The sequence below is a fragment of the Silene latifolia genome, chromosome Y (assembly GCF_048544455.1).
Source record: "Silene latifolia isolate original U9 population chromosome Y, ASM4854445v1, whole genome shotgun sequence".
Classification (NCBI taxonomy): domain Eukaryota; kingdom Viridiplantae; phylum Streptophyta; class Magnoliopsida; order Caryophyllales; family Caryophyllaceae; genus Silene; species Silene latifolia.
In genome coordinates, this window is record NC_133538.1 from 55,631,486 (window position 1) to 55,656,577 (window position 25,092).

At 41.5% G+C, this 25,092-nt stretch overlaps 1 protein-coding gene and 1 pseudogene across 1 annotated transcript; both read left to right on the forward strand.

Annotated features, from left to right (window-relative positions):
* LOC141628084 (glycine-rich domain-containing protein 1-like) overlaps positions 1-13,764 on the forward strand; it is a 40,694-nt pseudogene extending 26,930 nt beyond the window's left edge.
* A 2,059-nt stretch (positions 13,765-15,823) lies between these two features.
* LOC141628086 (uncharacterized) lies at positions 15,824-17,214 on the forward strand. Its single transcript, XM_074441270.1, has 2 exons — positions 15,824-15,885; positions 16,821-17,214. The coding sequence occupies exons 1-2, from the start codon at positions 15,824-15,826 to the stop codon at positions 17,212-17,214; spliced, it is 456 nt and encodes a 151-aa protein (XP_074297371.1).
* Positions 17,215-25,092: the final 7,878 nt, after the last annotated feature.

A 25,092-nucleotide genomic window follows, 5' to 3' on the forward strand; every position in this document is an offset into this window, starting at 1 on the left:
GGGGTGAATGGTTATTGGCTTGGGCTTTTGATTTTGGCCTTTTGCTTTGGCTTTGGGTGAATGGATATTGGCTTCGGCCTTTGATTTTGGCCTTTCGCTTTGGCTTTGGGTGAATGGATATTGGCTTGGGCCTTTGATTTTGGACGTTCGATGTGGCTTTGGGTGAATGGATATTAGCTTGGGCCTTTGATTTTGGCCTTTCGCTTTGGCTTTGGGTGAATGGATATTGGCTTGGGCCTTTGATTTTGGCCTTTCGCTTTGGCTTTGGGGAATGGGTATTGGCTTGGGCCTTTGATTTTGGCCTTTCGCTTTGGCTTCAGGTGAGTGGCTATTGGCTTGGGCCTTTGATTTTGGCCTTTCGCTTTGGCTTCAGGTGAGTGGCTATTGGCTTAGGCCTTTGATTTTGGCCTTGAGCTTTGGCTTTGGCTGAATGGTTGCATTGTTTTTGTCATCCTTCGTTCGAGGAAGGTAGAGGTGCAGACGGGGATGTACCCGTTGGTGAGAGGTTGATTCTTCGTGATGGAAAGTTTTTATGAGGAATGGGCTTGCCTTCCGTCATTGACATGAACAAGGAGACGTTCTTGCTTGTTATCTAGGTTCGTCAAAGGATCCCTTTGATTGAGAGCTCGCTCTTAGATCGGGTGGTAATCAAAGCTTTCTATTTCTAGACATGGTATAGGTAAAGATAATGCACAGGGAGTTTCGAGTCCTTTGCTTACTCGGTACGGAACGTCACTCGTGTGTACTCACATTGAATTGGAATATGTTCTTTGTTTTAAATCATTTCTCAAATCAATTCTCGTTGTCAACGGGAACTGGTAAAGGGGGGAATATATGATAGATGGAAATCGTGCTTTTATTTAGATAAATAAGATGTTAGCATAGACTCGATGGATACATGTGACTCATGGGGAGAGCCCCCAGTTGTCGTTTAGGAATAAAAAGGATAGACGCTAGGATAGATATGATAAAGCCTAAGACTCGGACTCGGACTCGGACTTAATCGTAGATACGAACTCCTAATCATCATGTTCCTCCTCGAAGGTTTCTCCCGCAACATCCAGCAGCTTGAATGTCTGGTTTTCAGCATTGACCCACTTGAGCACTTCACCCTCGTTGTTTGCGACGCCAGAAGGATGAGGTCCTAGAAGGTTGTCCTGTTTTTGAGGAGTAAGGCGTCCATGGGGACCTTTCTTTTCCATTAAATGATTTAGGGTTGATAAACACAACCTGCCACCATCGAGCATGTTTTGGATGATATGTTTGAGCTTCCAGCACATCTCTATGTTGTGCCCATTACCCCTATGGAATAGGCAATATTGGGAACCGTCCCAAAAGCGGCCTCTTTTCTTGGGTGCAAGATCTGGAGTGGGGCCAATTGGTTGGATTAGTCCTTCAGAGACAAGCACTCTAAAAGCAATGGCATAAGGCATGCCCAAGTCTGGAAATTGTCTTTGCCCGTGTGTGGCTCTTTCTGGCGAAGGCTCCACATATTTTACTTCGGTAATGTGGAAGGTTTTATTTTCGGGAGGGGTCGCAGATGTTGAGCCTCCTTTAATGACTTCATCGATGCGAGAAATTTCTGTTGATAGGTCCTCGACGTTTTTGATGTTACAACCCTTCAAACGGGATGCATAATTTTGGTGAAGGCAGTCAATGACATGTTTAACTAAAGCCTCATCTCCATGATGATAGGATGGTGTTGAGCCTACCTTTCTCCTTTTTACCAAATGATTGGCAGAATACTCATCTTCTCGATCACCCAAATCGACGAACTTCCTATTAGGCCGCCCAGGTTCTTTGTCTGGAGTGGTTAAGAGTAAGGTGGAAAACCTGCCATCCTCAATTCCATCTTGTATGACATTCTGGAGCTCATAGCACGCTTCAGTTTTATGCCCCTTGCCTCTGTGATATCGACAATATGCATAGCCATTCCAAAATTGGGTTATGTTTTCGGGTTTTGGATCCGGAGTGGGACCAATAGGTTGCAGTAATCCTTCTGAAGAAAGTATCCTCAGAGCGGTGCCATATATTATTCCCAGATCTATGAATACCCTTTGATGTTTTCCCCTGATTCCAACATTGGTGTTTTTTGGGATGTTTTTGTGAGTTTTGTTTTTGTCAATCCTAGGCGGAAGCAGGATTTGGTTGTTGTCAATGGGAAGTTTTGGGGACGTTTCTTGATATTTTGAAGGGTATTTTGGCGAGGCAATTTCATGTTCTTTGTTGGTGGTTTTTTGGGTGTGGGAACCATCAGACGGTTCCTCACTTTCAACATTTGTTTATTGGGGAATCAGGTGTTGGTCTTCTCCTTGGTGGTCAAGTTCATTTTCGGCGTTACCGATCTTTTTCCCCAAATTAGCTACCTGAGTGTTCAAATCATCGATAGCCACTTGCAGCTTTGAGAATATGGTGTTGATGGAGACGGAGATCATGGGTATATCGCTTTGTAGTCCATCTTCAATATTTACACGAATTTTTTCATCTTTGGGAGGGATGAGATGGGAGCAATCCAAGGAAAGTTCCTGACTGTGTCCAATAGAGTTTTCTGGAGGGTTGGTTTTTTTGTTGGCAAGTAGTCGGCTTTCAAGAAGCTTAACCCTTTGCTCAATATCAGAAGTGGGGAAATTCCCGGTTATCATGTCGTCCTCAACTTGAGAGAGACGAGTGCTCATGTTTTCCACGGTAGCTAGGAGTCGAAGGACCACGTTGTTGCTTTCGGCAGAAGTCATGGCGGATGAAGGTTGATCAGCTTCTTGAGTTCCTTGTTGGCGATTGATGGCACCCAAGGGATTCTTATTTGACATAACGATAGGCGTTATAACTTGTCTTGGCAGGGGATTGCACAAACAAAAGCAAGTACGACACATATGTACAAAAGGCAGTTTTGTTGTGGGGACGCAATGGTGCGACTAGGTTATGAGTTCGTTAAAGATCGTGAATGACCTATGTTGTTTGAACTCTTGGTGCATGACTTGAATTTAGACTCTAGTGTCGACTTTGGCATAATGATGCCTAGACATACGACTTCTGACGAGATTTGGAGGTTTGTTGCTGGCGTGACGCCGTTGGACAAGACATGTACACAAACTTGACCTTTGACCCGTAATGTAGGGGAAAGACGGATTTAATACCCGAGAGGTTTTGACTCTGCTAATTCCATTGAAGATGTCTCGACAATTAGGCGACACGACCTGGACAAGAAGATAGGTACTAACTTCGGCAGAGACTCGACGTTATCCAGACGACTTGACTCGAAATCGACTGGCCTTTAATCGACTCGAGGCAGAATCGGAAAGGTGGACTGAAATTTTTGAAAATAGAAATTTTCAAAAAGATTCATTTGTCGTTTTATGGACGGCTTGCAAAGAGTAGGGATCTTTAAAAGGTCGACCAGTTGAAAGGGTTGTCTTAGGTTTGTTTTCAAAAGACAGTTTAAGTTGAAATTGCGGCGGCTCTGAAAACAAAGTGTTGTTTCCAAAGACGGTTTTTGAAATTCCGAATCACGGATTTGAAAATCGAGAATTGAAGAATTTGGTATCGCCATCACAATGGCCATGAAAACGGTTAAATTTGTTTTCAAAGATTTGAATTGGGTTGAAAATTTGAAAACGGTTAAGTTTGTTTTCAAATGATTTGAAATTGGATTGAAATCTGAAAACGGTTAAATTTGTTTTCAAATATTTGAAATTTTAATTTGAAATTTGAGAACAATTAAATTTGTTTTCAAATATTTGATTTTGAATTTGAAATCTGAAAACGGTTAAATTTGTTTTCAAATATATGATTTTTATTTGAAATTTAAAAATGGTTAGATTTGTTTTCAAATGATTGTGTTTGAATTTGAAATTTCAAAACGGTTAAATTTTTTTTCAAAGATTTGATTTTGAATTTGAAATTTGAAAACGGTTAGACTTGTTTTCAAACGATTGAATTTGAATTTGAAATTTGAAAATGGTTAAATTTGTTTTCAAATGATTTAAAATTGGATTTCAAATTTGAAAACGGTTAGATTTGTTTTCAAATATTTGATTTTCATTTGAATTAGATTTGTTTTCAAATGATTGCGTTTGAATTTGAAATTTGAAAACGGTTAATTTTGTTTTCAAAGATTTGATTTTGAATTTGAAATTTGAAGACGGTTAAATTTGTTTTCAAAGATTTGATTTTGAATTTGAAATTTGAAAACGATTAAATTTGTTTTCAAAGATTTAATTTCGGATTGAAATTTGAAAACGGTTAAATTTGTTTTCAAATGATTTGAAATTGGAAATTGTGAGGGTTGAATTCGTCATTACGACGGGTTAGAAAACCGGTTAACCATTGAAAGAATGTATGCAAATCGTCATTATGACGGCTTATAAAAGCCAAATTTGATTTCGGAAACGAGATTTGAAATTTGGAAAATTGCACGAATTGAAATCGTCATTAGGACGGTTTGAAAAACGTTTTTGTTTGGAAACTGATTTCGAATTTTGAAAATTCGGGGGTAGAACTCGTCATTACGACGGCGTAAAAGGGGCGCTTTGAGAATGCAACGGTCGGCGAGAGACCGAGGTTTGAAACGGCCATTATGACAACGTAAAAAGGGTACTTTGAAATGGTTTGTGTAAACCAACGTTTGAAATCGTCATTACAACGGTATGAAAAGGTGCATTTGAAACGGTTGTAAAAACCGGGTTTTGAAATGGCCATTATAACGGCACGAAAAGGTGTATTTGAAATGGTTTAAACCGAGTTGAAAATCGTCATTACGACGGCCTAGAAAGGTGTGTTGAAATGGTTGTGGAAAACCGGATTTGAAAATCATCATTACGACAGCCTAGAAAGGGGTGTTGAAATGGTTATAAAAACCGGTTTTGAAAATCGTCATTATGACGGCCTAGAAAGGCGTGTTGAAACGGTTATAAAAACCGGGTTTGAAAATCGTCATTATGACGGCCTAGAAAGGCGCGTTGAAATGGTTATAAAAACCGAGTTTGAAAATCGTCATTACGACGGCCTACAAAGGCGTGTTGAAATGGTTATAAAAACCGGTTTTGAAAATCGTCATTACTACGGCCTAGAAAGGCGTGCAACGGTCGGCGAAAGACCGAGGTTTGAAACGGCCATTATAACGGCGCAAAAGGGTGTGTTTTGAAAGTTTTGAAAATGACACGGAAGGACTTACGATCAAGTAGCACATAAGCACTCACAATTCATTATATTATGCATTATGCTGACACGGGTTTTGGCTTAAGAGGGTGGGTTACACACCAAGCGATTAAACCCCGATTTGCGAGAGGGATGCCAATCCAAATAAAATGTGTAAGGAGGGTGCCCTAGCCTCGTGCTCGAAGTGATGAAAGCTCTTTGACGAAACAGAAATGTGTAACGTCAATGGTATACTTGACTCAATCAGGATTCGAAACGCAGGGATGAGAAAACTCACGCCGACGAGATGAGCCAACTGGTCGAAAAGGGTTAGGTTATGGGCCCGGACAAGGAACCCGACCGTGACCGTAATATCAATTAATGCACATTAATCAAGAACTCGTTTGAGTCTCACCATCTAGGGATCACAAAGACGTAAGTGTCCTAGTTTTCCCCAGCGGAGTCGCCAATCTGTGGACATGGGCCACAGTCCGGTCTGTGGATTTGGGCCACCTACCGATCTGCGGTCACGGGCAACCTGCACGCCAAGCCAAATTGTGGACGTGCAGCGGTCTTTTGAAAGCCACACTCGGCGGCGTAAAATGCTTTCGACCGGATCGCTTTAGATCGGTCGGTTTCATCTCGACAAAGGTCTCGAAACGATTAGAGATGTTCGGAGTCGCCACCAAGAATTTGTGTGATGCTTGGAACCCGTTCGAAATCCACTTTCTACCTTGGTCAAATCGAAGCACAAAGCAGCGTTTGGCATAGGTACTAAAGATAAGGACTCGTCCCCCTTTTAGCATTCTATGCCTAAAATGACTCTCATGCGCCCTGGATAAGGCCATCCACTATCCAAAGGTTTTGAGTAAGGGGTGAGGGTATGTATTCGGAAGCCCTTTAATCGGACACCCAATCCCGCCCACGTTAGCGGCCTCTACTGATCGATCGTGGTTATTTAAGTGCAAAAGTTGATAAAATTGTGTAAATGCATGAATGCACATCGAAAAGTTTTAACCTAACATGTGAGATTTCTAAGTCGGTTTGTTAATCCAAATATCAAGCATAAGATCTCAAGTTGGATTTAGATTGATTTACATGTGAAAACTTAAATTAAACATCCATTTATTAAATTCGGATTATGATGCTTAACACGATCCATTTATGTGAAAAAAGGGTGTTAAATGACAAAGTGTAAAAACACGTAAACTTGTCAATCTGATCCGTCACGTATTCGGATAAACCGCAATCGGGATCATCCTAGACAAGTACCAAAATAGGACAAAACAGTGCTAGGCAGCCCAGTTAAGGCGCGAGCCTATTGGCGAGATAAAGGGCTCTGCCCTGGTTTTGAAAGATAGAAACAGACGGCCGCTTGGGGCGCGAGCCATGAGCCGACCTAAGGGGGCATCTCCTGGTTCTTGAAAAGGTTATTTAAAACCGTATTTATGATGAACGATTTGCAAATGTTGTTTGCATGACTCGGAATAATTACTATTGTGTTAGTAACATTCGTTGTCGGATTTGCAAGTTTGAAAGGCATAGTAAAATGTGTAAAAGGAAAATGTTTGATTTGAACTAAATATGTTAAGTTCAATTATTTGTAATTAGTCATGTTTGTCATCGTACTCGGATTAAACCGACATGTTATAAAGAACCATGGATGATTATGAATTATGACTAATATGTTTGCAAATGTAAATAAATGAGAAAAATGGTAAATAAAAGAAAGGGGTCTTAAAATACCCAATAAAATGTAATTAACCAATAATATCATCGAGTCAGGGATTAAACTGTCATGGTATAAAGAACCAAGGATGATTTTGATTTGTGGCTAAAATGTTTGTCATAAAAATGATTTGAAACATTTGAAATGGTAAAAACCGTAAAAGGAAAGAAGTAAAAATAAAAGAAAGTGTTGAAGGAAAGACGGAATCAAACACGGATGAGTCTGACCCAGACACCCACAAGAGGCGCGAGCCTCTTTGCATAGCAAGGAGCTCCTGTCTCAGGCCAAAACTCGGTTTTGGCTTGTCTAACCTATATTTGAATCGTGTTATGCATTTTTCATGCTTATATACTCATAAAAACAGTAAATACATGAAATAAAGTGAGTTGTTTACACCCTCAAACTTACGTGTATTGACATTTTGCGACGTAGACGACTTTAGATACAAGTTTTCTCGTAGCGACTACTCACGATCAAGAAGTTTAAAAAGAGTGCCTTAGAAAAGGATTTTGTTTTGAAAATGAGAAAATATGTTAATTAAAACATGTTGATTGATTAGTTGAGTTGGTCAAATGGGTCGGTCGAATGCACAGCGACGGTACCAAACAAAATGTGTAAGGCTTGTGTTTACGATCGGTAGGTCGTAAACACGTGTCGATTTTGTGACTTAGGAAGTCGGGTCTAGAAGTTTAAGAGAGAAGGAGGGGGCGGAATCTCGCGTGAAGTTTATGGTGTGTGATGGTTGGTATTTATAGAGAAATGTGGGATGGTAGGTCGGTCGATTATGCTTGGAGGCTAAGGAGACACCTGCTTTAGGCGCGAGCCACCCCGTGATACAATGGGGTGTATTGTCCCTTTCAATTTGGACGTGGCCTATTCTCCATCCATTATTTGTTTGTGTTAATTAATAGGATGTCGTGTAACAATATGGGCATCTAATAAGATGATTTTGGTGTTATTTGAGGTAGGTGTTTTGTGTGCTTGTCTCGGGTTTGACCCGTGTGAGTCGGGATTTGAATTTCGAGTCGGTTTTTGGCCCAGTGTCGGTTTTGACTCTAATTAGGGTCATTTTAATGAAAATGACATGATAAAGACATTCATGGCATTATTTTTAACATTCGAGATTTGGTTTGACTCGGGTTGACTTAGGTTGACTCGAGTTGCGGGTTTCTGAGTCGGTTTTGGGTCCGAAGACGGTTTTGACTCTAATTAGGGTCATTTTAATGGAAATGAAATGATAAAGACATTCATGGCATTATTTTTGACATTCGGGATTTGAGTTGACTCAGGTTGACACGAGTTGCGGGCTTCTGAGTCGGTTTTGGGTCCGAAGACGGTTTTAACTCTAAATAATGTTATTTTAATGCAAATGAAGTTAGAAAACTTTTGAAATCATTTTTCATATCCGAGTAGTGCATTAAACCGTCTCATGTATAGCCAATCCACACACGCATATCAAAAACACGTTATAGTCTGATCATCATCGGGTGGTTTTTGGAAGGTACTGATATTGGGTATCTACACGTTGTCAGGGGGGTTGTGTAATGTAAAAGAAATTGGATTCTTATCGTATGTTTTTGTTGTTAGTATTTATTCCTACTCAACCTTGCGGTTGACTGTGTATTCGTGAACACCTGCGGCGAACCGTTTTATGGGGAGCAGATTTGACAGGTACTAAAGATTAGCTGACTTGGGAGCATTGGGATGAGAGCTTGACTTGGACCATAGCTGAAGTCAAGATCACATAGACCAATTATATCACTCTATTTTTTTCCGCTGCGAGTTGTAATTTTTTTATATTAAGTTTTAGTTGATTAATTTGTAATAAACATGTAATCATTAAGTTTTAAATGTAAAGTAGTTTGGTGAGTTGGACTTTGTTATTCACTACCTCGGGAAACCGAGATGGTAACTGTTCTATTTACTTAGGAATGTCTAGCTAAAGGCTCCTGAGTAAATGGGGTTGTTACAGTAAGTGGGTACCTGGGTAATAAGCTCAGTAAAAGGGACAGTTACCTGGAGGTTCTTCATAACGTCCACAAACTTACCATACTGTCGCTCGACCTTCGCGTCCATCAGACGACTTTGGAAGGGTACCCTGGTAGCAATGACTGGACCCAGCACTTTCTCTTTACCTTTATCGACTTGTGACGTCTTCACAGCAGGGGAAGATGACACGGTAGCGGAATTGGATGTCAAAATAGGATATCCGCTGGCTCTAGCACTAGATCGACCCCTTTCTTCACTCGATCGAGTGGTTTTATCTTGGAAATTATTCGATCGAGCTGTTTAAACCACTCGATCGAGCTTTTGAATTTCTGGCCTGCTCGATCGAGTACAATTTTCACTCGATCGAGTAACTTCATCAGCTAAACTGTTCGATCGAGTAGAAGTTATTGGTCGATCGAGTTCTTCAAATTGAGCATCACTCGATCGAGTAGTATTTTTACTCGATCGACCACCTTGATGGAAAATTTCACTCGATCGAGTAGTATTTTCACTCGATCGAGTGCCGGGACAATATACAACAGGGATATCGTCCACAAATTCGTCTAGCTCTTCTTCCGAGGCATTATCAGCTGTCACAACCCCATCATTTGGTATTTTTGGCCCCTCATAAGCAAGGCCACTTCGGAGATTGATGGCATTAACTGGGTCGCATGTCGGTGGATGATTAGCTTGGTCTTTCGCGAGTGTTAACTGCGCGACTTGTTCTCTTAACTCCACTATGACAATTTCATTCTTGTTGTATTTCTCCCCAAATTGTCGTGTTAAGTTCAACATCAAGGACTTCAGTTCGGCAATGTCCTCGTTTGTTGAAGGGAAGGCTGCGGCACTGGCGTAGAAGGAATAGAAACATTTGCCATTTCTTCATATAATTGAGAAAAAGGAACTCCCTGCTTGTATTTTTGATAAGCAAGGACTCGCTCTATCCTCGCCATACAATCAACTGCATCGTGCCCTTCCATGCCGCACCTACCGCATATCTCCACATGTTCAGTAATCGCACAAACTTGTGCATGCTCACCCATAGCCTCCGTAATCTCCACATTACCTAGACTTTTGCTAGGACTCTCCACTTCGGCTGCAACCAACTTGCTAACTTGCCCACTTCCTCGGGGATTTCCATATTCGGCAACATGGATGGCCATCTCCTCAATAAGATGCCACCTTTGATCATCTTCCACATTTTTCGTGAATCTCCCCTTAGCTACACTATCAAGGATAGCTCTCTGATTTCGATATAACCCGTTGTAAAATTGGGTACATAGGAACCAGCGCTTGAAGCCGTGATGGGCACAGAACGGACGAGCTTCTAGAACCTAGTCAAAGCCCCATCCAAGTATTCGGTAGGCATTGCTCAAATGAAGTAATCTGAGCTCTCAACGCATTAGTGCGCTGCAGTGGAAAATATCGCTTGTAAAAGGCCAAAGCAAGAGAACTCCAGTCGGTCACACCAGCTGCTTCCCTATCTAAATCCCTCAACCATTCCCGGGCATCATCAGCTAAAGAGAAGGGAAAGAGAACTCCCTTCACTTTGTCCTGTGTTACCCCAGAAGCAAGAGGAATGGTAGAGAAATACTCTATAAATAGCTCTATATGCCTGCACGGATCTTCCTCAGGTACCCCCCTGAAGAGATTTCTCTCGACCAGCGGTATGTAAGATGGGTGGATTCCAAAAGTTCCCGACTCAGTAGTGGCTCAAATTCCACTAATGATGGAGGATCGGGTTCGTCTGCTACAACGAGCAATACCCCTGCTGCCTCAAATCATGTTACTGGTTCTTTGTCTCTTTTGTCGAATCAAACGCCAATTCCAAGCAGAACAGTTGGGCTTCCTAATGGCCAACAAGTCGAGTCTTCGGTTATGGGCTCCGTTTATATTAACGAGTCCCTCGTCCTTCACTGTGTTTTATTTGTTCCAAATCACACGTGCAATTTAATGTCTGTTTCATAACTAAATTTGCATTCCAATTTGTCTTTTGTGTTTGCTAAGACCTCTTGTCTTATTCAGGACCCTTCCTCGAGGAAGACGATTGGAGTAGGTGAGCTAAGGGACGGACTATTTTGGATTCAGGCGGGGGAGAAACCACTGGCAGTTAATTCGATGTCGGGCAAGGAGACATTTGAGCTATGTCACAAGCGACGTGGACATCCGTCACATAAAGTGGTCAAGACTATTCCCTCTTTTAATAGTTTAATTTCCAATAAAGATACTATTTGTGATGCCTGTCATTTGGCTAAACAATATCAGGACAGTTTTGATTTAAATTATAAGCGTGCATCAGACTTTTTTAAGTTAATCCATTGTGATGTTTGGGGACCATATCGTCTTGCTTCATCGTGTGGTGCGAAATATTTTTTAACAATATTGGATGATTATTCACGTGCAACTTGGGTCGATTTACTACTGGATAAAACCGAGGTCACGGACATGTTTATGAGTTTTATTAATATGGTTAAAACTCAATTTTCTAACTCTCTTAAAACTGTCCGAAGCGATAATGGGACAGAGTTCAATTGCATGACCGGGTATTTCTTTCAAAATGGCATTAAATTTGAAACTTCTTGTGTCGGTACCCCACAGCAAAATGGGCGGGTCGAACATAAACATAGACATCTTTTAAATGTTGCTCGTGCCCTTTGTTTTCAGTCTAATTTGCCTAAATCTTTTTGAGCCGAATGTGTCCTATCTGCTGCTTACTTGATTAATAGGACACCGACTCCATTACTGAATAACTTGACACCATACGAGTGTCTCTATGGTGTTGCTCCTTCATATACCAATTTGCGCGTTTTCGGGCGCTTAGCTTATGCACACAATCAAAATACCAATGGTGACAAGTTTGAAAAGAGGAGTCAAAGGAGTGTTTTTGTTGGGTATCCGGGAAGTAAAAAGGGTTGGAAACTTTACAATATTGAAACCGAATCCTTCTATGTCAGCCGTGATGTTATTTTCCATGAAGGTCATATTCCTTTTGCTAATGATACCCGTTTAAACAACTCGCCACCCGACTCCACATTTAATGATCCCTACACCCTTGAGCAGTTTAATGGGTCGGCTGACACTCCCACGCTTACGATGGATACGGGTCCAACCACAGCCACCGCGGGTCCCCTTACTGATGGCTCTCCTACCGGTCCTACGCCCATGGCTGCTCCAGCGGATCTGGGTCCACCTACGGCCACCCCATCTGCTGCTCCTTCCACTTCCTCGGTTGATGATACGGGCCTGGGCCGCACCTGAACCCTCTTAGGCCTCTGTTGTGGACTATTTCTCCTCCGTTTGGGTGCAGCCCAGGCCCGTTGTTGAATTTAACATGGTATCAGAGCCAGTGTGACCGAATGTCATGGGTTCAAATCCTGGCAACCTCAAAACTCCTCAAAAACTCGAAGTGGAAACCCAGCACACGATACGGGGGAGCCGGTGCACAACTAACCACTCTTCAAGCCCAACGGGCATTTGAGTGAGAGAGCGTAATAAGAATATTTATACTAGTTGGGCATCAACCATCACCTTAAGGTTTTGGTTGAGATGGTTCATCTATCAGTTATGGCATTGCCATAGGTTAAACCCGGTATGGTTGTCAACTTTAGACTGATGATTTCTTAATTCTTCGTTATATTTCATCTAAATTGGTATCTTTATATTACAGGTCAGGTATAAATTCGATTGTGAGAAATTGTTTGAAAGACTACTTACTAACCACAAAGTCATGTCATCCATACAAGCAACATCGAAGAGTACAAGTGAGGAAATATGGAACAAACTATACCCCGAGGAACTTTATGAGCTTGAGTTAGAAAGGCCTTTTTCAGGAGATACTTTGCAGAAAAATTCACAAACTGAAAAATTTACCAGTTATGATCTGATTGCTGCTGTTAAAAGGCAAACGTGTTTCACTTATCAGGTAAATGGATACCTTGTTCAGTAAGTAGTGTTCGGATTTAAAAGGTTTAACATATACGGATTGTATACGTGAATGTTTACTTTATAATAAACGGATTTAGATCCCAAAAGAGAGACTTAGATATGTTTAACGATAATCTGACTTTAATTACTTTAAGGTACTAAAAATTGCTTGTTTGACAGGCATGCAGACCACACATGTCTGATGAACTCTTTTTCAAAGAATCAGAAGGTAGATATAAAAGATTTCTTCATATTATTAGAACAAACCGAACGATGGGCCTTCAAATTTTTTGTGTTCCCACTTACGATGTAGATCTGATGTGGCACACCCACCAACTGTACCCGGATTCTTACTGCGAAGACATGAAGGAATTGGTGGGTGGTTTACTTCCACACAATGACTCTGATCCTGATAAATCAAAAGGGAGCAGACTTGACACTAGATTCACCGAAACTACAAGGCATTGAGAACAAACTTTTGGGTCCAGTTATTGGAAAGCTAGTGCAATGAGTAGAGGAGATATCCCCACATCGCTAACACGAGGTATAATGATTTTCCGAAAACCTTATAACCAAAGGTTCAAAATGGGTTAACGTCTAAATTGCTTAAGTGGCTCTCTTTACACGCAAAAGAAAAAAAAAACTATTTTGCTGTAAATTTCAGAATGCGAAATAATTGGCAAGTATTTTAATATGCTACTATTACTTACTATTGTCATGAAGTAATAACTTGAAGTTTTCATTAATAGGTACTCTTAGAGTTTGTAGATATCAAGAACCTACCGGATGAGCGCAAAGAAAACCTCCTTGTTGCAATCAGTAAGAATCAACCCGATACACTTTTCAAAACCAAGAGATGGTTGGGTATATCATCAGCTTCTAAGGACAAACTATTTGCTTATTTTGAGTGTGAGCTAGCAGGAGAGTTTCTCCTTGAACTTATGTCCTATTCACTTACTATAAATGAGCTGGAACTAAAGAGATCTTGAAGCTACTTGGTTCGTGCTTTCTTTCTTTAGAAGATATGTTGGCTTACGGATCTCAACTTTAGACAAATAAATTGTGAACCCCTGCAATAACGCGAAAAATATAATTTATAAAATTCAAGCGGAAATTAGGAAATTTTTGAAACTTTTAAAATTTAAAGCGCGGGTTCATTAAAATCTAAAACACAAATAAAGTGCAGAAATAAAGATTAAATTATACAAATGTGATAGTCAAGGTGAGGGAAAATATATTCCTCGAATGACACCCAGGATGCAAGCCCATCCAGCAGAGACGAAGAAAATTCGCAGTTGAAAGGAATAAGGTGATCAACCAGGAAGTGGATAGCCTACTAGCAGCAAACAAGATAAGAGAGGTAAAATATCCAGAATGGCTATCAAACGTGGTAGTAGTACCCAAGAACAATGGAAAATGGAGAGTATGTGTGGACTTCACCGATCTCAACAAAGCATGTCCAAAGGACCCCTTCCCACTGCCACACATTGACGTAATGGTGGATGCGACAGCTGGAGATGAAATGCTAACATTCTTGGACGCCTGGAGTGGTTACAATCAAATAAAAATGGATCCAGCAGATCAGGTGAAAACAACATTCATATCTGAGAGGGGGATATACTGCTACAACGTCATGCCCTTCGGCCTGAAAAACGCGGGGCCCACGTATCAGAGGCTGGTCAACCGGATGTTCAAAGAACAAATAGGAAGAACTATGGAGGTATATATTGACGATATGGTAGTAAAGTCGGAGAAGGTCAAGGATCACATACAGCATCTGGTAGAAACATTCAGAACCCTCAGAGAATACAAAATGAAGCTGAACCCTTCCAAATGCACCTTTGGAGTCTCATCCGGAAAATTCTTAGGCTACATCGTAACTCAAAGAGGAATAGAGGCCAGCACAGAGCAGATTAAGGCAGTATTGTAGCTAGACTCACCAGAGAAGCCAAAAGATGTGCAAAGGCTAGCAGGCAAGGTGGCACCTTTGAGTAGGTTCATCTCGAGATCCTCAGACAAATGTAGGCTATTCTACGATATATTGAGGAAGAGCCAGAAATTCTTGTGGACCGCAGACCATGAGCAAGCATTCAGAGAGCTGAAACACTACCTCAGCACCCCGCCGCAATTATCAAAGCCAGAACAGGGAGAACCACTGTTCCTTTATCTAGCTGTCACGGAGGTAGTAGTAAGCGCGGTCCTAGTCAGAGAACAAAACAAGGAGCAAAAGCCAGTCTACTATGTAAGCAAGTGTATACTGCCAGCAGAGACCAGGTACACATCTCTTGAAAAATTGGTACTAGCACTAGTAATTGCGTCTTACAAACTACGCCCTTACTTTGAGTCCCACACCATACATGTTGTGACCAATTACCCACTAAAATGTATAATGAGAAAGCCTGAGTTGTCAGGCAGAATGTCAAAATGGTCCGTACACCTTAGTGGGTATGACATCAGGTATGATCCAAGAACGGCGATAAAGTCGCAGGCACTGGGAGATTTCGTGTTAGACTTCAGCCCAGCTATCCAAAACCTGGCAGACAAAGAAATCCTAACCCTCAAAGGGAACAAGGAGGTAGAAGTCTGGCAGATGCACATTGATGGAGCCTCCAACCAAAGGGGGGCAGGTGCAGGACTGATTTTGCGATCTTCACATGGCTATCTGATAGCACAAGCAGTGCGTTGTGAGTTTAAGGCAACTAACAATGAAACAGAATATGAAGCCTTAATACTAGGAATGCAGCTAGCTCTGGATTTAGGAGTCAGAAACCTGCAGGTATTCAGTGACTCCTTACTTATAGTTAACCATGTGAATGATGAGTATGTAGCCAGGGATTCAAAGATGATAGCCTACCTAAAAGTGGCAAAGGAGCTTCAACAGAAATTCAGAGATTACAAGCTCAGGCAGGTTCCCAGAGACCAGAATGTGGAGGCTGATGCCCTAGCAACCCTGGGGGCAACCTTCAAGCCAATGGAGATGGCTAACATCCCCATCGCACATGTATTGGAGCCGTCAATCAAAAATTAGAAGAAGCAGATAAAGGAGAAATGGAAGATCAGCAGGATGGGAAAGCAGTTCTATCAAGCACAGATGGCCAGCCAGCTGACCAGTAAGACGACCAGTCAGCTGATCAGGCAGATAACTGCGACTGGCGAACGCCTTACCTGGATTGGTTGAGGCACGACAAGCTGCCAGATGACAAGAAGGAGGTAAGGGGTTTTAAAATAAAAGCCTCCAGATTCACACTAATTGACAATGTGCTTTTTAGAAAGTCACTGGCAAGACCCTTCTTACGGTGCCTGGATAAACAAGAAGCACATACCGTATTGCATGCCCTCTATAGTGGCGAATGTGGAAACCATGCAGCGGGCGGGAGTCTGTCAAACAAAGCCCTCAGACAAGGCTACTTCTGGCCCATAATGAGGGCAGACTCGGAAGAATATGCCCGGAAATGCGATGCCTACCAGCGCTCAGCGCCAATAATCCATCCGCCAGCAGAACCCTTGCAACCCATCATTTCCCCCTAGCCATTCATGACATGGGGAATGGACATCGTGGGCCCTCTGGCTAATGCCCTAGGGAACAGACTATGGATGCTAGCAATGACAGACTATTTTTTTTAAAATAGATAGAAGCAAGGAGTCTGTCAAAAAAAGACCTCAGACAAGGCTACTTCTGGCCTATAATGAGGGCAGACTCGGCAGAATATGCCCGGAAATGCGACGCCTGCCAGCGCTCAGCGCCAATGATCCATCAGCCAGCAGAACCCTTGCATCCCATCATTTTCCCCTGGACATTCATGACATGGGGAATGGACATCGTGGGCCCTCTGCCTAGAGCCCCAAGGAACAGACTATGGATGCTAGCAATGACAGATTATTTTTCAAAAAGGATAGAAGCAAAAGCATTCATGGAGGTAAAAGACAAACAGGTCATCTCTTTTATCAAACGTAATATCATCTGCAGGTTTGGTATCCCGTCAGAAAATATATGTGACAATGGATCACAATTCATCTCAAACGACTCGGAAGGATATTGTGCCAGATGGAACATCTCTCTGAAAAAGTCAGCACCCATGACTCCAAAGTCCAACAGGCAAGCTGAATCTAGCAATAAGATCATCATGGATAACTTAAGAAGGAGATTGCAGGATTTAGGAGGAAAGTGGGCAGATGAGTTGCCACTAGTGCTATGGTCAGACAGGACTACACCAAAGACAAAAACATGCCAAACTCCCTTCAGCCTGCTGTTTGGCTCGAAAGCCGTAATTCCATCAGAAGTTCAAGTTGCAACCCACAGGTATGGATGTGTGACAGGGGAACTGAATAATGCAGAGATGATCAGGAGCCTGGATACGATAGATAAGCTGCGAGCAAGTGCAAAGATACGTCTGGCTGCCTACAAACAGTCAGACGCCAAAAGCTACAAAAAAACGTAAAAATCAGGCTCCTGGAGATAGGAGACCTGGTTCTCCGCGAAGTGTTCCAAAACACCAAGAATCGCAAGGCAGACAAATTCGCCTATAAATGGGAAGGACTATACCAGGTTGAAGGCGTTGTTGGCCATGGGGCGTACAGATTGATGACCATGGATGGTCAAATCATACACAAACCATGGAACATACTTCACCTGAAGAGGTATCACTTTTAATAACAAGTAGAATTTAGTTTACATAGTTTTGTATTAAAAAACGCCAAAAAAAAATTGCAGTAGACATACTACCAACTTTGTTCTATTTTTTTTTATGTTTCTTTGAACTCTAAAACTACTATTGGAGTCATGTGGTCTGTAGTTTCCTGGGACCACAATTGCTCTGGCACCCCATGAGATAACGCTAGGTACTTCACATTGCTCTGATGGACTTTTCTATTTTTAGGATTCTTTGAAAACACCACTCTGCACTCTAACATCTATGGTACATTGAAAGTGTTGCTAGCAGGACTGCCAACTGCAAACGCTGGGTGACAATTCACATGACACTCCAACATGCCTAACCTAATTCTCCAATAGGAGCACCCTCACCAGGCGGCTTGTGGAACATACGAAAGGGAGCCTGGCTGACAGCTTAAATCTCACATAGCTACCCTGGATACCACCCCCAAATGTAGCTCTCAATACCGAGTACTCGACGCAATCAGGGCCCCAACATGCATGCACAAACATACGGAGCGCAAGGATGTCTGAGCTACCAGAATCCTGCAACGTTCCATTGGTCCTAGAATGACGATAAACTTGCCTAAGTTACGCCCCTGTTGGCTTTAAACGTGATGAACACACCTTGCGTCATGAACAAGGTTAAGTAGTCAGAATGCAGCATATGCCTAAATCAGTCATTGGACTGAAGCTAGCTGAGTCTAAATCAGCCTTCTCAGGCTGTCACGACTGGTCTAAATCAGCCTCATGGGTTGACATGGCCACTTCCACCCAGAATTCAGCATATACCTAAATCAATCATTGGACTAACACGACATCTAGCTGAGTCTAAATCGGCCTTCTCAGGCTAACACGACTGGTTTAAATTAGCCTCCTAGGTTGACACGGCCACTACCAACTGAAACCAGGCAGTAGGTTGACACGACAGCTCCCTAAAGCTAAGTACATAAAATCAACAAGTCATGATGCAAATAAAACTTGCCAAAACTGGGCAAGGATCATTTCAAAATACGGCCAAACACGCCACTAAGGCAGGCATGGCCCTGAGTTCAGACAACCGCCGCCACGGCGGAAAACATAAAGTAAAAATGTCTAAAAATTCTTACAAATCTGTGCCGCACAGGGCCAGACTACCAGTAAAAAAAAGAGACTTAAAAGAAAAAAACTTTTAACTAGAGGCCAGGTCAATGACCTCCCTCTCAGGCACTTTTCATGCCTCCTCTTCCTGACCCTCCATTACAGGTACAAGACCAGGTTGCACGCCCTCAGTACCAGCAGCCTCTTGAACCTCCTCAGCAACAGCAACCTCCTGAAAAGAACCAGCTTCCTCAGCAACAATCTGCTCCATCAACGCAGGGAGTTCACCTCGCCGACCTCAGGCATCAGCACGCTCAAGTCAGGCTGAACAGGGTAGAGGGTCTCCAGCAGCCTCTCTTCTTCCTCTATGGACTGTAGGGTAGGAGGCACAGCAAGCGCAGCACGCATCCCGCTGATCTTGTCCCACCAGGTAGCATAAGCAACAATGTTGGTGGCAAGGGAGATCTGCTCACTAATCTTTTCGTCAGAGCGCTTGAGGGCATCAGAAAAGGTACTGCACACCTCTTGAGTGTGTGCTAACTAATTAACTTCCTCCTTCAACTTCTTCTTGGCTCCACTCAGCTCAGCCTTTAGCTCCGCCATACGCTCCCTCTGGTCAAGGCACTGCTGCTCCAAGTCAGCAATGGTCCCAGAGAGCTCCTGATTCTTAGCATTGGTAGCTCGACTAGTGGTTTGCACCACATTAATCATCTTCCTATTATAAAGGGCTGACTGGAAAGCCTGTTAGCAAAAAAGAAAGAGTTAGCAGATTTGGCATGGAAAGATCCAGAAGAGGAGTACGTACCATAAAGGCATTATGCACGTTATTCTCAGCCATCTCCAGAGGGGAGAATTCCTTAAAAGCTTTTACCAGAGAAGGAAAAAGGATCTGGTCGATCTCAGGCTAGTATGGCACCTTGTCTATATTCCTAAAACCATTGGGAAAATGGGCAATGATACCGCCGCTAGCAGTGGCAGCAGGACTCACTGGAGGGGTAGGAGGATGACGAGATAGAGGACTGACCTTCAGAGGCTCAGGACGAACAGTGCTTGAATTGGTAGGTGGAGACTGAAAGGAAGCAGCAGGGGCATTCCTCTTGGATGCAGAAGGCACGTCAGGGCTCCCAGCGGCTCTCTTTCTCTTAGCACTCTGAAGGATAGCCTCCAGAGGATCAACTTTGGTACCTACAATCGGCGAGACGTCAGGCGTCAGAATTTTTCAAATAAGACAGTTAGCACGCCAATGTATAATGACATACCACAAGACATGATGTGAGCTGATTGTTGGGGGTTGGAGGAGGAGTCAGGCGAGAAACCAGAGAGCAGATCAGGAAACTTCCTGTCTTAAAGAGAGATGCAGAATAATTTGTTGCGGGTGGACGCTGAATCACCCAGACGGATCAGGTTGCGGGGGCCTGCACACAAATAGGAAGTATGCCGGTAAGCATTGGAAAAACAAAAAGGACGCCAGGAGAGCTACTTACTCGAAGTTGTGACCCAGTCTTCAAAAATATAATCGGCAGGTGGCTGAATGGAGGCCTTCCTCAGATAGAAGAATTCCTCAAACCATTTTTCGTCTCTCGACTTCGACACATGCCTGAAAGGGGTCTCACCACGACCGCGGAAGGAAAATTGCCCCTCCCTAGCGATCGAATCTCATACATGTGAGCCAGCTCACAAAGACTGACGGTGCTTCTCGTATTCTGACTGGCCGACAAGGAGTAAAGGAGAACCCTCCAAACGTTGGCGGCGATTTGGGCCATAGCAAAGTCGTTGGTTCGAAGAAAATCTTGCATAAGCTTGGGGAATGGGAAGCGGAGACCGTATCTAAAGGGGTAAAAGTATAAACAGACCCATCCCACATGAACCGCATCCGCCTTTTGGCCGTGCTCAGGAATGGCAATATCCACCCCGCCACCAAGCCCCAACATTTCTTTGATTACGGGGATGTCGGCGGTGGTCAGGGAAGAGTCACAGTCGTGGGGATGAACGAAAAGATTGCGGGACGGAAAGGTGGGGTTTGAGTTTATGTCAGCCGGAGTGAAACATGAGGTGGTGTGTCGAGTTTTGCCCATGGTTAAAGGTGGAGAGAACGAAAACTAAAAGAGAGAAGGAAGTACCTGATGAAGCGAAGCTCCGGTGGGATGGCGGAAGTCCGGCGAGAAAGCGGGGAGAAGAGGAAGGGTTTTAGAGAGAGTAAGGGTTTATAATTTTGGAGTTAATAGAAGAGGTAGGTGGAGTGTTTGGGATTATAAAGGAAGATGGAGAGATAGGGTCCGGGAAATGAGGAGAAGGAGTAGGGGCAATGATGAGTGATTAGGAAGCTGTGCAAAAGACGGCGCGGGTTTTGAAGATTAATTATTCCTTATTCGACGTCTCGATACGTATCTCACAAGGAATTAGGGGCAAACTGTTTGAGCCAAAATCTGTATATTGGCCTAATAGGGAAGTAGGTCCATCAAGACTTATTTGATGAATTGGGCCGAGCAATCTAGTAACCACAAAAGGCCTGCGAGTAAAAGAAGCCAGGAAGATCTGAGGAAGATTTTAGGGAATTTTAGGGAGATCAGGGAGAATAGAGTCCAAGCTAGCGAATTAAGAAAAGAAGCCCAGTAAGACCCGGATACAAGGTTCCTTGCCGTGCAAGGATTTGGACTTGACTAGGGTTTTTACCCTATAAATAGCCAAGGAGATGGAGAAGAAAGATCATTCAAGAAGAAGAATACAAACACAATAGATCGTGCTAGCCATATTAATGCACCATCTCACTTGTACTCATTCTCATATTAAAAGGTAGTGCAATCATTGGAAGGGTATTGTCCCTTCCCGCGGTCGTTTCCCACATTGGGTTTTTCGCGTCACCAAAATCTCTTGTGTCATTCCGTCCTTGCATCTTTAATTTACATATTTAGCATTCACGTAAACAATATTACTAAGATACATCGAATAAGACCGCATTGACCTTGCTTAACTAATTCGGTAGCAAAATACCAAAACAGGTATAAAGAAGAAATTGTTTTGCACATTACCACCCTTAATAAGATGGACAGTGTTGGACAATTCTCTTTTATCTTAGTAAAATTAATATAAATTTTTGAGAATTGCTATCTATTCTCTCTTTTCAATCTTCTCTTCTATCTCCTCTCACAATCGCTTAATATATTATATAAATTACGCGCGTCATAAACATTTGAACATTACTATCCAACTTCTCTTTTCAACCGTTAAAGGGAAAAGGTTGGAGATAATGTTTAAAGGAGAAGGTGGATAGTAACCCTCTAAATTTTTACAGGTGATTTTAAATCATGTTAATTTCGTAAAATGTAATTTTAGAACAAGTATATTTCACATGAAATCGAGTCTATCTCATTTCCTACACTTTTTTTATTATAGAATCACACAAAGGGACCAATGTGTGGGGTACACAATTGCTATAAAAAGTCTTTTTTAAACAATTTCATGTTAAATTCTCGGGAGCCATTATCATGATATGATCCGGGCAATGCCCGGCTTGAAATCTAGTATATATATAAAAGAAGATTTTTTTCGAGGCACGTGATAGTCTCCAAGGTTTTTAAAACACTCAAATTAAATAAATTAAAATTTGCAAACTAAAATTGAATAACTAATACTAAAATTTGTAAACTATATCTCTTGTAACATAAATATTTTATGTGATATACTTGAAATTTTGAACTATATCTCTTTGAGAACGGTTAGTCTATTGAACAAGTTTCATGTATGTCAAGGATAAGTCAAAGTCACACAATAAAACACCAACAACCTAGTCCACGGCTCCTACTTCTTCTCTTCACTTTGTGTATAGTATTAGTCAATATTGTATCCCTTGTTTGTATGTTTGTTAGCTATCTTTTAGGCTTCTAGTTATTGTATATTTAGTATATATAGTTGCTCATGTAATTAGTTTTACTCACTCAATTAATTATACTTTCCGTCTCATTCTTTACATGGTATCACGAGTCTAATACGATCATCACGATCATAATCATCTGTGTCTTCATTCTTGTATCAGTTCCTCGATCTTCTAATCCGACCACCATGGCCAATAACCAACTGCAACTTGTCAATGCTGCTGACCCAAATTACCCTCTCACCCTCGTCAATTTCGCCCATTGCATATAACTCAAAAACATTGTTACCTTTCGACAGTGGCGCTTTCAAGTTCGAGCCATCATGAATGGTCTCGAACTCTTATCCTACCTTGATGGCACCACTGCTCCACCACCCAAAACCATCACTGTCAACCCCGTCCCGCCCAAAAATGCCTCCACCATCGCCCCCAACCCGGCCTATTCCACCTGGTATAGGCAAGAGCAACTCATGCTCGGTGCTTTAACCGAGACTCTCGCACCTCCAACTGCTGCCCTTACCGTCAATGATACCATTTCTCAGGCCGCATGGACCACATTGACCCGTACTTTTGCAACTCTTCTCGAGACCATCACCTTCAAATTAAAGATCGTCTCGAGAACATTTCCATCACCGATGACATGTCCATCACCGAATACATGACCGCAATGTAGGCTGAGTTTGATGCTTTGTCTCACCGAATAAATGTGATCTTTATTTATAGAGTAAAAAAAATATAAACACTAGTAATTACATTTAATTTTTTTAAGTAGTATTTTTTAGCCATTTAAATGAATGTACAATTTTTAAAAACTACCCACAAACCACTACAGTAGAAAAGATCATGGGGGTGGGAGTACCATACACCATACACATGGGTGTATGGTATAATAATTGGAAAAAAAGTAAGGGTTATTTTACGGGAATAATCCAAACTATACTTTATCTTCTTATATTAATCCGAACTATATTTCAACTTAGAATAAACCCATCTTTAAATGCCCTTCTACCAAAATAGACTTAGCCAATATTGACTTGTTATATCAGTAAAAAATGACCGGATGATGATGTGGTGATCACAATAATTATAATTATAATAAACAAAACTAAAACCAAAATAAAACTAATCAATCATTCTCACAGTCACACCCAGGCCAACTCAAAACAATCTGAAAAATTTCCTCATCCACACTACCACCACGGCACCACCTATCCACTAAATTCACCACTAATCCACCACAACATCATCCTCTCCACCTTTACACCACCGCCAAACCGCGACAACATCACTGATTTGAGGACGGAGTTCTCGAGATCTGACCACTTCCATTCACACATTTGATATATTTTTGTGTTTATATTAACTTTACTCACTTATTCACATTACATAAGTAACACATTCATAAGACTGAGATATTCACATCACATAATTAACATATTCACGTAAATTAAAAATCATATTCTCAAAATAAGCTCACATATTCACGCAATTAATATAAAATATTCACGCAGTTTAACAAATGTATTCACAACTTATTAATTCATAAGAATAACAAATGTATTCACTAAGCTAATCATAAATATTCATTCGATAAAACTATACATATTCACAAAATAACACATATTCAAAAATATAGTTACATATTCTATGTATAAATGTTACTTTCACAATATATAACTACATATTCACAACGTATAAATTTTACATTCACAAAGTATTATTGCATATTCACTAGATACAACATGTGAATGTGTCACCTTAATTTTATGAATATATAATATATCATAAATGAGCATAAAGTATATCAAATGTGATCTCTATTTATAGAGTAAAAAAATATAAACACTAATAATTACTTTTAATTTTTTTTAAGTAGTCTTTTTTAGCCATTTAAATGAATTTACAATTTTTACAAACTACCCACTAACCACTACAGTAGAAAAGATCATGGGAGGTTGGAGTACCATACAGCATACACATGGGTGTATGGTATAATAATTGAAAAAAAGATGGGTTATTTTACGTATTCCAAACTATACCTTATCTTCTAATATTAACCCGAACTATATTTTAACTCAGAATAAACCCACCTTCAAATGCCCTTCTACCAAAATAGACTCAGCCAATATTGACTTGTTATATCAGTAAAAAATGACCTGATAATGATGTGGCGATGACAATAATTATAATAAACAAAACTAAAACCAAAATAAAACTAATCAATCATTCTCACAATCGCACCTAAGCCAACTCAAAACAATCTGAAAAATTCCCTCATCCACACTACCACCACGGCACCACCTCTCCACTAAACCCACCACCAATCCACCATAACATCATCCTCTCCACCTTCACACCACCGCCAATAAGCCACAATATCCCTGATTTGAGGACGGAGAGGTATGACCACCTCCATTCACCCGAGCCCTTTTTCCTTTCTAAGTAGGGTTATTGGTTGTGGTTCGACCGCCGCATCCACCACCATTACAACATTACAAGTTGTAGCGGTTTAATTTAGGGGAATGAAAATCTAGATCTGGGAGTTGATTAGTTGAATTGCATCTATGAGGACGACGATAACCTCTAGAATCATAAATATAAGGGTAGATGAGATGCGGCACTGGTTAATGACTTCGTTGATAGCTTAGAAAGTTGGATGAATTGAGTAGTTAGTGATGGATTGTTCAGAGTAAGGGATGAATTGTTGATAGGAAG

Excerpts from the sequence above, each read along its gene's own strand:
- LOC141628086 (XM_074441270.1), top strand. The coding sequence starts at position 15,824 with ATGGAAGATCAGCAGGATGGGAAAGCAGTTCTATCAAGCACAGATGGC. Across the intron at positions 15,886-16,820 it reads GATGGCCAGCCAGCTGACCA|ATGGAACATCTCTCTGAAAA; the intron begins GTAAGACGACCA and ends ATATTGTGCCAG.